Here is a 16,875-nt window from a genome sequence, read left to right as displayed (position 1 = left end):
CTGTTAATAAAATTCTTTTGTATTCTTTATAAGCCTACATATTTTCCTGTTTAAGATGGCACAATCTGTAATTTTAATTTGTCCATTATTTAGTCATTGTCCATATTCCTTTTTAAATTAGGCTTCAGAATTTCAGGGATTTTTTTTTTTTTTTTTGGCAGAGTCTCACTCTGTCACTTCCATTAGAGTGCAGTGGCATCATCATAGCTCACCTGCAGCCTCCAACTCCTAGGCTCAAGCAATCCTCTTGCCTCAGCCTCCTGAGTAGCTGGGACTATGGGTGTGCGCCACTACACGGGGCTAATTTTTTTCTATTTTTAGTAGAGACAGGGTTCTGCTCTTGCTCAGGCTGGTCTCGAACTCCTGACCTCAAGTGATCCTCAGGCCTTGGCCTTCCAGAGTGCTAGAATTACAGGCATGAGCCAGCACACCCAGCCGATCATGATTGTTTTATTCACTGCTAGATCCTTAAGACCTGACTCAGAATGTGGTGATGCTGGAATCAGTATTTGTTGACTAAATCTAAGGAAAAAGAACTGAAGAGAGTGAGCAGCTGGCTCATGAGAATGAGGACAGGAGCCTGCCCTCTTGTGTTTGCACAGAGCTCTTCTTCCACACGCCATTGCCATCCCTCTCCTTGTCTCATCCCAACTCAGTGTGGACCGGGGAGCTCAGGCCCATTAAGTAGTATTGCCATTGACCTCAACATTGACTTGGCTCCATCTTCGTGGCCTAAACCCTGGGAGTCCCAGGCTCTGAGCTGTGCTATCTCACTATCCATTTCCCCGGGCTTTCTCTGCCTTTGTTAGATTTACAGATCTCCTCAATGGCCTTGGCTTTCAGCTTTCCCCTCTCTCAATTCTTCTGCATTTTTAGCAGAGTGTTCATCTTTAAAAGAAGCCACTTTTCCACCTTCCTATTTTCTTTTTTTCTTTTCTTAGTCCATGGAAAACCCTGCTAGTTATGTACTGTTGTTTTTTCCCGTAAGCTCAAACTAATTTCTTATTTTCCACTCCAGAATGAAGCACCAAAATAAGGCATATAGATCCATACACCATGTTTCCTCCACTTCAGAAAATTTCACAAGCAGTTTAACCAGAAAAAGGTAAATATACATCTTTATCAATGGAGGCATGACCTCACACAAATATAATCAACTGCACAGAAAAAAGTGAAATACAGAAATGATAAAATGTGCAAGAGATGTGTTGATGTGATCAGCTGTCCTCCATTAGCACCAGGCCATCTTGGTGGCTTAGCAGACCAGGGGAAATAGAAAGCAACCGCAGCAGATACAGGAATTAAATCAAAAGCACTCATAGGAGAGATGAAAAGAATGCCTTCACAGTGCTAAATGAGCAGGTACATGAGGCAGTGAGATAAAACTTTTCAGAGACTATGAAGTAACTGAAGAAAGATGAACATACTAATAAATTTCAGAAGGAGGCCGGGCGCGGTGGCTCACGCCTATAATCCTAGCACTCTGGGAGGCCGAGGTGGGTGGATCGCTCGAGGTCTGGAGTTCGAGACCAGCCTGAGCAAGAGTGAGATCCTGTCTCTACTAAAAATAGAAAAAATTATCTGGCCAACTAAAATATATATAGAAAAAATTAGCCAGGCATGGTGGCACATGCCTGTAGTCCCAGCTACTTGGAAGGCTGAGGCAGTAGGATCGCTTAAGCCCAGGAGTTTGAGGTTGCTGTGAGCTAGGCTGACACCACGGCACTCACTCTAGCCTGGGCAACAAGGCAAGACTCTGTCTCAAAAAAAAAAAAAAAAAAAAAAATTTCAGAAGGAATTGTCAGACATAATAAGTAGCTAATAGGCATCCTGAGTTCTTCTAAATAAATCAAGTCCAAAAAATTCTGAAACTTTCCACTGGCCTGGGACCCAAATCCTTCAGTATGCATAACAAATCATTCTTGATCCTCAGAATCCTATTTCTTCATATCTCTGCACCCCCACCCAGAGTTCATGTAATGAATTTCTCTTGTTTTTAATGCATTATTCATTGTGTTCTGTTCCAATTCTGTTTTGTGATAGTTTTTCTTTTTTAAAAAATAATCTCTTGAATATTTTGAGCATGCTAGGTGAATAAGGTTTTTTGATGTTAGAGATGTTTCTGATACAAAAGTGATAGAAAAATTATGACTAAACTAGTGAATTTTGATAAGAGGGACTTTGAATTTGCCATATATTTAAATGTCAATTTAAATTGTCTAAATCTTAGTTACAGTCATTATTCACACTATTCCTTAACATAAAAGAAAACCCACCTCATAGATGGCAGTGACAAAATCAGAAGAGTTTATTTTTGGAGTCTAAAATTTTTTGTATTAGTCAAATACAATAAATGAGTAAATTTTAAGATTAAATTTATATAAAAATTTAAGATTATGATTTCTTCTGTAGGGAAGTAAAAAAGGATGTTATCAATATTATCAGTATCATTTTATTTATTAAGGTAGCTTAGACTTTCTATATACATTATACAGGACCTCTGTATGATATTCATAATTATAATTTAATAATTCAATAATTACAATTTAATAAGTGCACTTTATGTAACTTAATGTAATTTCATATTATTGTGGGTTATCCCAATTTGCATTTCTTTTGCTTATACTTTTATGTTTAAGATTCTTTCATGTCAAATATGAGTAAAATGAACTTAGATACTATAATATATTAGGACAGCATTCAAATAAAATGCTCACAACCCAACACATGTGGAAACTATATCATAGTTTAAAATGTAGATGATAGATTTAGTGAAAGAGGAAGAAAAAAATTATTCCCTTGGGTGCATGGCAGCTTTGAACCTGATTTGTGACCTGTTCTTACAGAGTTGAAAATAGCCAGTGACCCTAGGAGATTAGAGAATGAAAGTTTTGCTCTTCCCTAGAATTGCCAACACAACAGATGAATGTTCATCCAACATGCGTGGCAGTTTCCGAAAACCAGCCAGTTAGGAAAATGAACTGCAGCTGCACAGAGGGTCACAGAGTTATGACCCTCAAATTAGGGCTCTGGCAGACCAAGTGCAGCTTATATTACATATCAAAGGCAATTAGCAACTTTTTCCTAATAATTCCTTATCTTCCCACCTGTCCTGTGCCCACATGTGTGTGTGCATGCACCCACATATATTTCTTTCTGTAGGTGATCGGGTTTGCATTCTACTCCTGTTACTGATTTCACTTTCTGATCTTAAAAATCACTAAATCCTAAATCCTTTAGGTTCTCATTCCATAAGGGAAGAAAGTTGTCTGCTGAGATAAATGGTATAATTAAAGCAGTTGGAATTCTTAGGCCATGTGGTATATTACAAACATAAACTGCCATTGATGTTATTATTAATGTCATCATTATTATTTTAATTCCCCAGAATAATCCTTATAGAAAAACAATTGACAGAGGACAAGTAAAGAAAAAACTAAGAATTCCAACATCCCAGCCAATGATAATGAGAAAATCAAACACACATCTCTATTTGGTGGAACAAATGAGACTTATGCCTCATACCCTGTTATTCCAACATTGACCTAAAACAATTATTCCTGGGTCTCTGGAACACGTACACTAAATGACAACTATTAATAACTATTACAAGTGCCCCAAATCAGTTATGATGTGTACACATTTTCTAGGAGAGGTTATATGACCTAAATGTTAGCAAGTCTAAAGTCTAAGGTCAATTCCATCAATGGTCTTATACTTACCTTCAGAAATGTATTAAAAAAAAAATATGCCCATATTACACAAATAGAAACCACACATAGAATATAGATTTTCCTGGAAAATGGCAAAAGCATGCAGTCATTGTTGTGGGTCAGACATGATTATTGAATAGCTAATATGTGTATTGAATACTTTTTTATAAATATTACGTTTAATTTTTAGAACTCCATGTGATGAGAAGTAGTATTGCTATTTTTATTTTGAAGATGAAATAACTAATTGTTCTATAAGATAATGTAACTCACCTAAACAACTAGAAAATGTGAGAGCTAGAATTTCAGTGCAGGTCTTAATAGTTCCCACATTTATTTTCATCTCTTTGTGTCATGCTCATACCTCCAATTAAATGTACAAGTGTCTATTTTTATATGCCAGCCAGCTGTGAGAGATGAATTGAACACAAGGAAATTATGAGTTCACAAATCCACCATCAACAGGAATGACACTTGAAAATGGAGTTAGAATTGTGATGGTAAATTTACATTTTCTTAAATTTCAAGACTTCCCTTGAGTCTTTCTTTTGATTCAGGATAAACATCTTGGAACAAAGCTAGTGTTCTGCCTTGAAATTGAGCAACCATACCTGGGCCCAACTGTCTTGGCCTCATGATCATTGAGCTCTACCCTGTGGAGCTCTCCAAGCCTAGTTAGAGAATCAAGAGTGGACTAGTCTTGCCATTCTTGCAGGACTCTTTTAAAGCTGGGACCCTCTTGTTTAGATGAGATAGATCTTCACTGACCAGTTTTTACATGAATGTATCTCTGCCCTAACAAGGCTCATCTTCTCAATCCTACTGAAACACTCCATTTCATTATCCTTTCCCTCCTTCTCCATGACTATGCACATGTGACTAGCTTTACTTGGCACATCATCCCTTCTCTGCCCTCTGGAAACCTGCCCAACTCCAAGGCCCAGATGAAGATTCCCCCCAATGAGCAAGTCATTAATGATACCTCTTATTTTGAACTCCATTTATATTTGTTCTGTGCCTTCCCAACTTGCTGTCATAATATTTAAGGATAATTTGAGATGAATAATTTAGTTGTATTTTTTAAGGCTAAATCTTAAGCTTTAATGGAATGGACAATTTTGATTCAATATCTCAGACTGCACAATTCTGATAACATGGGGTTGTGCTTGTTGACTGGTTGACTATGCCAGTCCCTTCTGAAAAATAGATGAAAAGAATAATTGAGACCTAGTCTTTATGTTGTCCTGCCCGATTCATATATTCAGGGTTGGAGAGAAAATAATGAGGTCAGGCCTCAATGAACGACTATTTCATGAAAATGTTCAAAGTTCCCCACAATGCCATAGAAAAAGTGCCAGCTTTGAAATAAGATTGCACTGGCTTTAATACTGATTCAGCTCATTAAATAACAATGGACCCTAGGTAAGTTCCTTTCTCTACTTAAACTTTATGAAATACCACATTTTGCACAAAGTTGCTAAAATTAGAAACAATAATGCATGTGGCAGAATTTGAATATTAGTTAATTGTTAATAAATCATGTCTAGTATCATTTCTATATGTTAAATAGATTAAGGCACCCTATTTCTCAAGTTGACCTATTTTATTATTAATATTTTCTTTTTATCTTGACCACATAATTTGTCCAATATTTAATAATAGATTATGAACTAATGGAATTTAGAATTGCTTCTCAAAAATCTTAATACTGCTGCTAAAAAATCATGGTCATTAATTGAGATTATAGTAGTCTTTTTTTAAATCTAAATATTTAATTGATACATCTGTTAATAAAACAATTTGTAATAAACATTTCTTCAAAGCTACTTGGGTAGTTCAAGCAAAAGCATTACAATTTTCCAAGATAGCAAGTGTTTTTTACTAGAGGTATTAATTTGTACTTTTGACTTTTTGACAAATACTTATGTAGTTCCAGATATTTTTAAGGATTTTGTTTTATGCCATAAATAGTAGTCACCATATCCCCACTATTTGATTTGCCTAATTTATATTTAATATAATAGTCTAATTGATCTAATTACCAAATATCTTTATCATAATGTTTCTACTGCTCTCTCCCACTCCAAACAAACAAATAAACAAACAAACAGAAAACAAAGGAGAGATGTTTTATAGTAACAGCTGTTTCCTCATTTACTTTTAGATTAAACATTTACATGACTTTTCTAATGTAGATATTTGGTACATTTTTATAGTTGCTCATGTATATACCTCAATTAAATCCAAAGCTGACTAGACACATATGGCATGTGAACAACAACAAAAAAAGAATGAGTCAAACTAGGGTTGATTAAGGACTCTAGGTCCCAGGCAGTCAAGGAGCAGCACAGGGCAGCAGAGTGGAGGCAGCAAATGATGCTCACTGCGCACTTACTCCACACCAGGCTCAGCACTAACAATTCTGTAAGCATCGATTTCTGAGCTTCACAACAACTCCATGAAATAGGTACTAGTATTTTCTCCTTTTACAAATAAGGACACTGTGAGTTAGTGAGAAGACATAACATTATCCACTACCACAGTTTGATTGAGACGTATGAATCCAATCTGATTGTCATACAATTTGAATAAAGTATATATTGATTAGATCTGCAATCATGAGAAGGACTGCATGGCTTTGTGCCTCACAGGGGAAAGTAGTTAAATAGTTTCTTTTCTTTTTCTCTATCATAGAAATATGCATGATGAGAATCTTTATGTACTGTCATTTAATTATCTGGGCATTGTCAATTTGGCATGTTAAAACATTTGTCTGCAAAATGGGACAACAGGTGATTTTACTAGATTGCTAAAACAATGCAGTCAAATATTTCTACCAACCCTGGATGTAGTTATTTAGATATAGACATGCCATTTGACTGAATGGGAATATATAGATATATTTTATATGTATGTGTGTGTGTGTGTGTGTGTGTGTGTAGGTATAACTTTTTAAATGCAGTGGTGAAATGAAATTTGGTTCACTTCACAAGTGAAATGATCTTTTTGACCCAACATCATTTGAACGTAAAACTGTGATGGGGCTTCCCACACTTTTGGTCGTGTGTGTAAGGATTCATGTGCATGTACACACACACCAAAATCTATTATAGTTTTTACTGAAGCCAAAGACAGGCATTTCAGGGTGAATGAATCTACCAATACAATTAAATGTTGCCTGAGAACTAAGTGAATATACAAAAAGTTAAATTGCTTGGCTATACTGGAAGTAGACATTGGATAATTTGTCTAATAATTAAGCCAATACAGTGAGTCAACTCAGATATTTTAGACAAAAATATTGAAAGTAAGAAGTTTGACTTTATTAAGATCGTGTTTCTGTTGAGCTGTCAACAAGTAGGTGACTGATGCAAATATCACTTATCCCAAATGTTTCTAGGACAAAAACTTCAAGACTAGTTATATCCCTGGACAAGGGCCGAAAGCCCAAAGCAAATTTTGTCACAGTCTCTGCGTAGAAATTCCAACACATGCCACTTACACATGGACAGAATCTAGACTAACAAAATCTCATCAGATAACGGAAAATTTCACCATTTTTCTTCCACTGCCCTATTATCAATCAACACCAGAAATAGACATATATTTATCTCTTTTGATACATGGTATGAGTTCTTGAATAATAATTATATTTTTTAGTAGGTTTGCTTGTCTAACTTATCTAATTGCCATTTATCTAATTGCTTGTTCTCTAGATGACCAGTAGCATTTGAGAATGCGAGTGTGAATCTTATAAGAAAGAGAATCTTTATTGGGCTCTACGGAATCCATGAATGGGATTCATTATGTCAAAAAACTTGAGACAAAATTGTGTTATATGCCCCCAAAACCCTATTTTTCTACATGGAGAAATGTCTATGAGATTGTAATAATATCATGATGACTAATTTTGATAAAGAGACAGGGAAGAAGACCACGTTTTAATTTCTTTAAAGATTTGAAAGAATATATTCATGAATTACTTGTATAATTAAAATTAATTTTAAATTGGGCATACAGGTATATTTGTTATTTTCTTCTGAAGATAGAAGCCATGTTTTCATATCATATAAAAAGATATGAATCCCTTATATTATATATTTTGACCCTGGAGAAAAATGATGTATTATCTGGTCAGAGATATGCTAGCTTCAGATTGTGTATATTTGAAGTAACTGTTTGGGGAGTTTCTTTTACTTTATTGTTTTGTTTGCTTTTAACTAATTATACTTCACAGATATAAATATTGAAATAATACTTTGGAGCAAGTATCGTTTGTATGCAGTACCTCATTCGTATTGCTATGCTATGGATCAGAATGTGTAGAGGTGAATTGCAACAAAATCTTGCAATTGGCTGAGTTGTTGCCATGGTGAATCAGAAGTCTACAGAAAAGGTATGTGCATTGATTATGCTATAAATTTCACTCAAGCGAAATATCAGATTTGTTAAGCATATAAAGTTATGATAACACCTCAAGTATGTCCAGGAAAAATAGCAATAAAATCACTCAAACATTAAATTATTTAGATAAGAAAAAATTTAAATATTTTAAAAGACTACCTTGTGGTTTACATGTGGGAGAATGAGATTTAGAATAGTTCTTTTAATAAATTAAATTTTATAGACTATTATCAGATATAGGTGAATAGAATTGCAGCATGGTATGTATCAAATACAACTCAGCATCAGACTTTGTTATGGATACCACTGTATGAATCTCTAGATGTCCAAATGCCAACCTAAAGCAACAAAATAAAATTCTCATTGATTTATGAATCTGCAGACTACTAAATACAGTCCATTCCCATCATACATGATGTATTAGTGGCTGAGAAAAGTGACTTTCACACAGCCACTTGGAAACACAGTCCCGTCTATTTAACTCCCTGTTCATAAATCTTGCACATCAATTATAATTCATGTGACTATATCTTTATCAAAACATCTTACTCAATGGTTTATCCATTGTTATCTAACAGTTATTACTTCTGATTTTGTGCTTTCATTGTAGGTTACTACATCAGCTTTAACAAAGAATCAAGAGGAAACAAAAATGCTATAAAGAATTGTATAGCTTTCTCTATAGTTAAATAATTTTTTTCTTTCTAATTGTCCACATTTTTTAGACTGATCACAGGAAGCATCCCTGACTGATTATGAAATAGTGACGGGAAATAATCTGTGTAAGCATCCATTTCACACATTTTAAGCCTTTACCTTTATTTTGAGGCAACTCTTTTGTTTGGGGCCAAATAATCAAAATATAGTAGTTGCCTAAATCCTTAGTGCACTACTCCTAGATAAAAAGATTATGATTTCATGATCTCTCCATATAAAAGTAATCCCTTCATAGTGCAGCTTTTATTTCCATTAATTTTAAATTTAATTCAGAAATCTTATAATGATGATATTAATATGTTGAAAAAGCTTTATGGCACCAATCAAAACATAGCTTGATTATATAGACTATGTGTATCCTGACAGCTTAATTATTGCAAAATCTCGTTTGATATTCATAAGTAATATAGATTTTTAATTCATAAATTACTAAAGAGATTAATAATTTTCTACCTGGTTTCCGTCTGCATCTCCCTGGAGTTTCTTTGGAAAGTAAGAATTGATATTATTATTATTAAAAATATAAGGAAATAAACCTCTTGACTCAGACTGGCACACAGCTTCCTATGGTCTGGCCCCAATCACTCTTTCTGTTCTTATCTTCCTCTCGCACACCCACACACCAGAAAATAGAAGAGCCTACTCTTCCTGGAACACACCCCATCCTCTCCCATTTCTTTGCCTTAATCCATGATACCTGAAAGGCTCTCTTTTTGCACACCTTCCACTGCCAGTCTGTGTATCCAGTATAAGCTGCTCATGTTTATTCAATGCTTACTACATGCTATCCATTTTGCTGGGGCCATTACAATCAGCCCTTCATCTCACCCAGTTCCATATCCTCAGATTCAACCAACCTCTGATTGAAAATATTAGAAAAAAATAAAAATAAAAAGCAATACAATAAAGAAATACAAAAATACAGTAGAAAAACCCTTTACATAACATTTACATTGTTTTAGGTATTATAAGTAATCTAGAGATGATTTAAAGTATACAGAGGAGTGTGCCTAGGCTATATGCAAATACTTTGCCATTTTATATAAGGGACTTGAGCATCCATGGATTTTGGTGGGAGTCCTGGAACCAATCCCCTGCGGATAGAGAGGGCCACTTGTATTTAATTTGTGCCTTGTAACAACCCTATTTTACAGGTGAAGAAACTTTGGTGAGTCACCCCACTAGTAGGTGGTAGATCTGGGATTTGCAACCAGATAGTCTGACTTCAGATCTTACACTGTGATACATTAATTAACATTGTGGTATGTTAATTCTAAGCCCCAATAAACTTCCAAGATTAAGAGTAAAATAATACTTCTCTCATGGATAATTCGTTGACTACCTCAAGCTTTCTCCCCCTTTTCTGTCCCTATATCTCTCTGAGGTCATACTCTAACTTCTTACCACTGACAAAGTTAGTGATACACCCATCATATTTCCTCTACTGGGCAGTACCCTTTTGAGAACAGTGCTTTGATTCATCCTCATAGTCTCTGTAGTAAGTAGTAAAATGCCTTTCACATGCTAAGCCCTCTATAAATATTGGTTATAGAAATTCATCATTCAAGGAATTGAGATAGTTTGGACTGTACCACAAAGGAGTTCCCCCAAAGAATTTTTAAAATCTACTTAGCTGGCCTATCATTTGGTAATCACAATGATCCCAACTGGTTATTTATTTCTTCACAAATTTGATATTTAACTTGGGTTCATAAAAGCGAGCAACTATTTGGACATTCCAATTTCAAACCCATTCATTTGGTCAGATGTATTTGATTTTACTGAATCAGTCAATAAAATTCAAAACTATTGTGCCAGGAAAGCAGGAGAATTTTTCTTACTCTAAACAATCATAATATTAAATAGTCTGGAAAGATAGAAAAAAATTACTTAATTATTTTTCTTACATGATACCAAGCCAAAGTAACTCTTTTTTTATTATTCTAAAAGATAAACTGGATACTTTAATATTATTTAGAGACAACCTAATTTCATTCACTCAATTTGTGGAATTTCAGGTGGGTTTGACTTGAGTGTATTTAAGGCTTCTCCCCCTTAAATCACCAAAAGATCACCTTTTCTCCCCCTTGTTCTAAATAGTGATATTATAATTCATTTTGATAGTTATACAATAGAAGTTTTAAAGTCTTATTTCTGTTTATAGAACAACAAGAACAATAACTTCAACTCTCAAAATAATTACTATGGCACATAAGATGAAGAATTGTCAGACTTAAGATGTGCTTTTTATCTTTTCAAATTCTAATATATATATATATATATATATATACACATTGACAAAAATTACATAATAAAGGTCAAGGTAATTATTTGGAGGTTGATTGTAACTTACTGAATTCAGAACAAGGATTCTTGGATGAATTCAATGTTAGAATTGAACACTATTTTTCTTTTTCTTTTCTTTTAAGTTCTGCAATTTAAAAACATTTATCTCACTTGGAAAAATTAACATATAAAGACTAATTATCCAAAATATAATTTTACCAGTTTTAAGAATGCTAGAGAATTTCTCAAAAATGAATTACTTTGGGATGATTTTTCTTGAACTCCTAAATTATGATTTTCTTTCAGTAACTTAAAGCTTAAGTAATTAAACCATGATTGCTAAATGTATTACGAATTATCAGTGACAGAGTAGCCTCATATTAAATTATCTTGAAAAATAGGATCATGCTGGAGACTCAGAAATGTATGGCAGCTATGTAACTTTAAAGGAGAGGAAAAAACTGTTTTTCTCAATTAGGTCCACACTGGCAATAGTCCTGAGTTATTTTATTGATCCTTAGTGGAAGGAATGGGTCTCTAAGGCTTACCTAGAAATTTACTCTAAGAAAATAAACAAGAAGCTTGTTGAGTCTGCCATCTGACATAGAGGAAACTATGACAGTTTCTCTGAGAAGTTAGGTATTCTTTAAGCTGAATTATTCTTCAAGCTGAATTATTCTTCAATTAGAACGTTGTTGTTTATCTTACTATTTGTTGTCTCTAACTTATTGTGTAGAACTTACAAGAGTTTCAGAGGTGAAGTATCAGATAGCTAGCAAGGGAAAATTAAGAACAATGTTTTCTGGAATGAAATGCACCCCCATCCTTCCTTTCACACTCACACTGCATTTCTCTTTTTGTCATATTGGTGTTGCCTTTGGTATACCTTGGGCACTATTGCCCAGAGATCAGTGCATAACTATCCCTGCTTGTTCCCTGGTACAGAAAAATGATGCAACACTCTCACTTTGATTTTCCTTGTAAAAGGAAACAAAGACTAAGTGAGTCTGCCCTTGATAGGTGTGACCTCTCCGCCCCCGCCCCCCAATCCCCTCAGTCAGCGCCACTGAGCTGCCCTTTGCAGAATCAGCCAGTGGGAACTAACCCCCTACTCCTTCAACTTTAAACAAAGCCATTTAATTTGATCTTAAGCCCAGGTAAGGAAAAAAAAAAACACTAATAAATAAAAGGACAACATAAAGAAACAGAGCTTGCCAACAAGAACCTACATGCAAGCCAGAGGAGATTTATGATTTTGTTTCCCAAGGAGAGAGTGACTAAGGCACGCACACTGACCATCACCATAAAGAGGTAAAGAGAGAGTGAAATGGCTCAACGTACACACACCCCGCTCCATACCGGGGACGAGTCTCCAAGCTGCGGCTTGTGCTCTCGGAGGGCCAGGCTGAAGCTGACCGCCCCCACGGCCACGCTGGACACCCCCAGCCCTATCTCCAGCACAGAGAGCACCAAGAGGCTCCCAATAATCTGGCCGCTGGTGCACATCCTTCCTCGGTCATCATTCCTTCCAGATCACAGAGGGAAACCAACCATCCACCTTTTCTTTCTTCCACTATCCTTCTTACCCCTTCCACCCCCTACCAGATCCCAAAACTTTTCTGTCTTCACCAGCAAGGCATTATCCACAGGACCCGATTTCCAGAAACGGAGACCCTCTTCTCTGAGCAGGCCAGGGACGAAAGAGCTGCTCCACCCCCCTGGCACGTTCAGACAGGGACTGTGGAAGGATCTTCTTGGGGTTGGCGGTGAGAGTCCAGGAGAAGACAGCACACCGGTAGCAGGGCTTTTAAGAAGGAACCTGAAACCTGGAGGAGCCCAGGGAGCTCGCAGCCCGGCTCGCGAGGCGCTGTCCAGAGTCCCGCCGCGTCCCAAATCTCCGCAAGGAAGCGCCGCTCCCTCCTTACCCTCCCAGACCTTTTCAGGCTCCTTTCCCTTTGCTTTGCGGAGGAGATGAGCTTTGCTCCCTGGAGCTCCGAGGGGACACTGCTCGGGGCTTCTCTGTCCCTCGCCCTCGCGTCTCCTCGCCTTTGTTTTCTTGTTAATGCCAAGTGAAGGAGCAAGTCCGGTCGGTGCCCAGGCGGAGCGGGCGGATGGTATTCAGCACCACGCTCCTCGCGGTTGCTGTGTCGCCAGAAAAAGCGACCTTGTCTGATGGCCTCTTTCCGTCTGGGTTTCTTCTCCCTCGTCGTCGTCCTCTTCCTCCCCCTCTCTCTTGATCTGATTCTCTCTCATTGCTATGACCTCATAGGGATTTAGGAGGTGGACGGAGGAGGAAAAAGCCTGATGTGTTTGTGGAGGTAGGACCAATACTCTCGGCTGGCCTTTGATCTGCCCCGCCCCCGGGCCGACCCTGACCGCAGGCATCCGAGCGATCCCTACCTCTGCGTCGCCCCCGTTCGCTCCCTCCTGGGCTTCTATCCAGCCGAGAGGGGAGGCGATGCCTACGTCAACGCGGGGCTCATTCTGTGCAAAACTTTCTTCCTCGTTGTGTACTGGGGTGAGGGGAGCAGTGAGCAAAGAAAGGCAGACAGCGGAGCAAAGGCAGACTCCTAATTTAACTAGGACCCCCAGGGACCCTCACCAAGGACTCGTCTGTCTAGAACCGCTAGCTCCAAGCTTACGCATAAGGAGCGTCCACTGCCTGCTGCCACGACCTGTCACCTCTGTGTCTGAGGGTGAAGAAGCTTTAGGCTGGGGCCACACTTCTGCGGTGATGACTCCTGCTTTCCTAGAAGCTTTGCCAAACGTTCTGGGATGGATAGTTAGACCCAGCTCAGCTGGAACCGTGTGTTCTCACGCAAATTCAAGAGATGTGTACGCATAGGAGCAGGCATTATTAAAAAAAAAAAAAGATCTGGCTCAATGCACAACTGTTTTTGATAGTTTTCTGTCGTCAGAATTATTAGGGCAGGGGCCATGCCAACTTGGCTTGGATATTTTGGTGGTGTCCTCTTTGATTTATATGAGACTCTAGATGGCTAAAAATCTCTCTGTTTGGACCTTATTTTCATTTCCCTGATTTTTATTTTATGAAAAATCTCACGATATTCTACCAACGAGATCTAGGAAGTGGGAGGATGAGGAGAGATTTTTCTGGGGGTGGGTCATCTTTCTCAAAAACGGGGTTCACCAGTTGGAGATGGACTGAAGGAAAATAGAACAGGGAGGATGAGGCTAGGGACCATTAACACCAGACTAGGGCATCTTGAACTCTAAATACATGCAGATCAGCACCGTGTATGTGCCTCTGGGATTAGAGGCTTCTTTTTAAAGCCCCAATGGTGAGCACATAAAAGGTGAGTAACCTGTAGCATAAGTTTTGTAGCAGAAGTGCCAGTTTCAGTTTTCTTAAATTTGATTTGGGGCTTGTTTCATAGTTTAAGTTCAATTTATTTCCCTTGACATATTAATATTTTGCAATTTAAAAAATTTGAGTCCTCTTCCCTTAAAAACAAACAAACAAACAAAGCAAGAAAGAGAAGTTACAATTTATTAGGCCTTAAAGAGTCTTCAGTTATTGTGATAGTAGGAGAAGGACTTAAACATTTATATTGAATGATAATTAACGGATTTGCTTTATACTTCTTGAAATCTGGCCCATCAAATAGCCAATTACTGGAATGCCTCAAATGGTTTATGGCTTTAATGAGGCATAGTTTATTTTATTTAAATGTTGTAAAAGTCATCTAAATGATCCAATTTATATGCAGAAATAATGAAGCATCTATGTTGCCTAAACTTTGGTTGTCTTTAGTCACTGCTTTTCTTTTTAATTATTCTTCCCCTTTAGAAAGAGGAGAAATATAGCAATTATTAAAATAAATTGATTAATGCAGAAATATAGGAAAGAGAGAACTTATAGGAAGGAAAATTAATTTTTGTAGAGAACATAAGGATGGAGTTAACAATAGATGAATTTCACAGAGTAAAAGAACTGAACAAATCATGTATTATTGAATTTTCATCTCTAAATGTGATAGATAGAAATGAGTTTACTTAAATACCTCAAAGCCTAATCATATGGATGAATATAACCAATCTTGATTAAGTCTGGGTCATTGATGCAAAATCCAAAACTTTTGAAAATTAAATTGTACATAGGAGAAAATTAAACCCATCTTCATTTATAAGTAAATACCAATGACTCAAAAAAAAATATTTTTCAAAATAAAATAAAAACAATAATTTTCCATGGAAGAAATTACTGTTTTGTGTTTTAAAACATGAGTATCAATGTTAGAATTTTCAAAAGAATTTGACATTACCTTTACTGGGACACAAAGTATATTTTGCTTGCCTTTTTAAGTGGCATAAAGATCCTCCCAAACTAAATGCAAATATATCTAAAATTTCCTCATAGTTGTGGAAATCAAGAACAAAAAATGAGTTCAAACTAGCAAAATTATTTATTATTGTTATTATAATTATCCTCCAAAATTATTTTTTAGAGAAACAATTATGGGATAAAACCATAAATCAAGAGAAAATTACATAAAGCACATTGCTATTCAAACACTGCTGGCTCCACAATTTGAAGATTTGATTTTTTTTTTATGCCATGGTACACCAAAAGAGCTATTCATGAGATCCATTGATAGATGGATGGTTCAATATTTCTACAACTTCAACAAGAGCAATTGTACAAAAAAGATCTCAAGTTTGCCACCTGCTGGCTTATACGTGTTACAAGTGAATGTGTGGATAGCTTCAAAATCATTCTTATTAAATTCCTCAGCTAATAAAAAACATCTTCATAATTCATTTCTTTAGGGACCCAAGTACTATCAATAAGTACTCAAGAGTTCTGAGGTCCTTATGCACTCATTTATCCAAATTCATTTATAGAAATTTTAATATCTGGATAAAGGAAAATTCAGGAATTGGTAGACAAATACCTCCTGTCTTAATATGATCAAGTAAGTTGACAAAATGATCGATTCAGTCACTAATATAGAATTAGTTATTGAAAAGGCTAAAATTTTAAAATGATTAATTTAGAGATCTGATTTAAAGTGTCTAAGCTATAATAAACCAAATTTATACGGTAACCCTAGGTACTGGACTGAATGATCAATGTAATACAAAAATTAAGAAAAAGAAAAACCACAAAATGATTTCAATCATTTATCAGTTTCGAATACTAGAAATTCATTTAGTATTTTAATACTCTTGTCAGTGTGGTTAAAAGGGATTACACCTAAAAATTTACCTAGGATTTGATGAAGTAGTTCTTCTAAAAAGCTAAGAAATGGCAATATTTTGAGAGTTTTTTTTTTCTTTTTCTTAACAGCCAAGAAGCAGAGATAATAAAACCTGAATTTATCTTCTACCTTTTCTTGACCTTTAGTGCTAATGCAGCTCAGAAGTCAGTATCCAAAAGTAACTTCAGTACTTGTGAAAATTAATCAGAGAAAGTTTAATATGTAATACTATATATAAGTAGCACAATTTCCATTTGCATTTTCTGATTTTTAGTAATCTTCAAACATATATACAACATATATTCATATACATATATTGTATATATACACATATACAACATATACATATATACATATACAACATATACATATACATATATACAACACATATTCAACATTATATATACATAAACAAACATATATAACATATATATATGTATATATAGTGCATTCACTCCTGGCATTATGAAGAAAGTGAGACTAGATTTACTCTCCAATTATTTACAAAATATAAAAATAAATAGTTTTGAGTC

At 35.9% G+C, this 16,875-nt stretch overlaps 1 protein-coding gene across 1 annotated transcript in view; it reads right to left on the bottom strand.

Annotated features, from left to right (window-relative positions):
* Positions 1–12,626, bottom strand: part of TMEM196 (transmembrane protein 196) — a 54,242-nt gene extending 41,616 nt beyond the window's left edge. Inside the window, exon 1 of the mRNA XM_069462387.1 lies at positions 12,480–12,626. Coding sequence (XP_069318488.1) covers positions 12,480–12,626 — 147 coding nt within the window. The remainder of the gene's footprint in view (positions 1–12,479) is intronic.
* Between the last annotated feature and the right edge of the window lie 4,249 nt (positions 12,627–16,875).

The sequence above is a fragment of the Eulemur rufifrons genome, chromosome 29 (assembly GCF_041146395.1).
Source record: "Eulemur rufifrons isolate Redbay chromosome 29, OSU_ERuf_1, whole genome shotgun sequence".
Taxonomy (NCBI): Eukaryota; Metazoa; Chordata; class Mammalia; order Primates; family Lemuridae; genus Eulemur; species Eulemur rufifrons.
The sequence above is the reverse complement of the archived record's forward strand: the minus strand, read 5'-3'. Positions and strand labels throughout refer to the sequence as shown.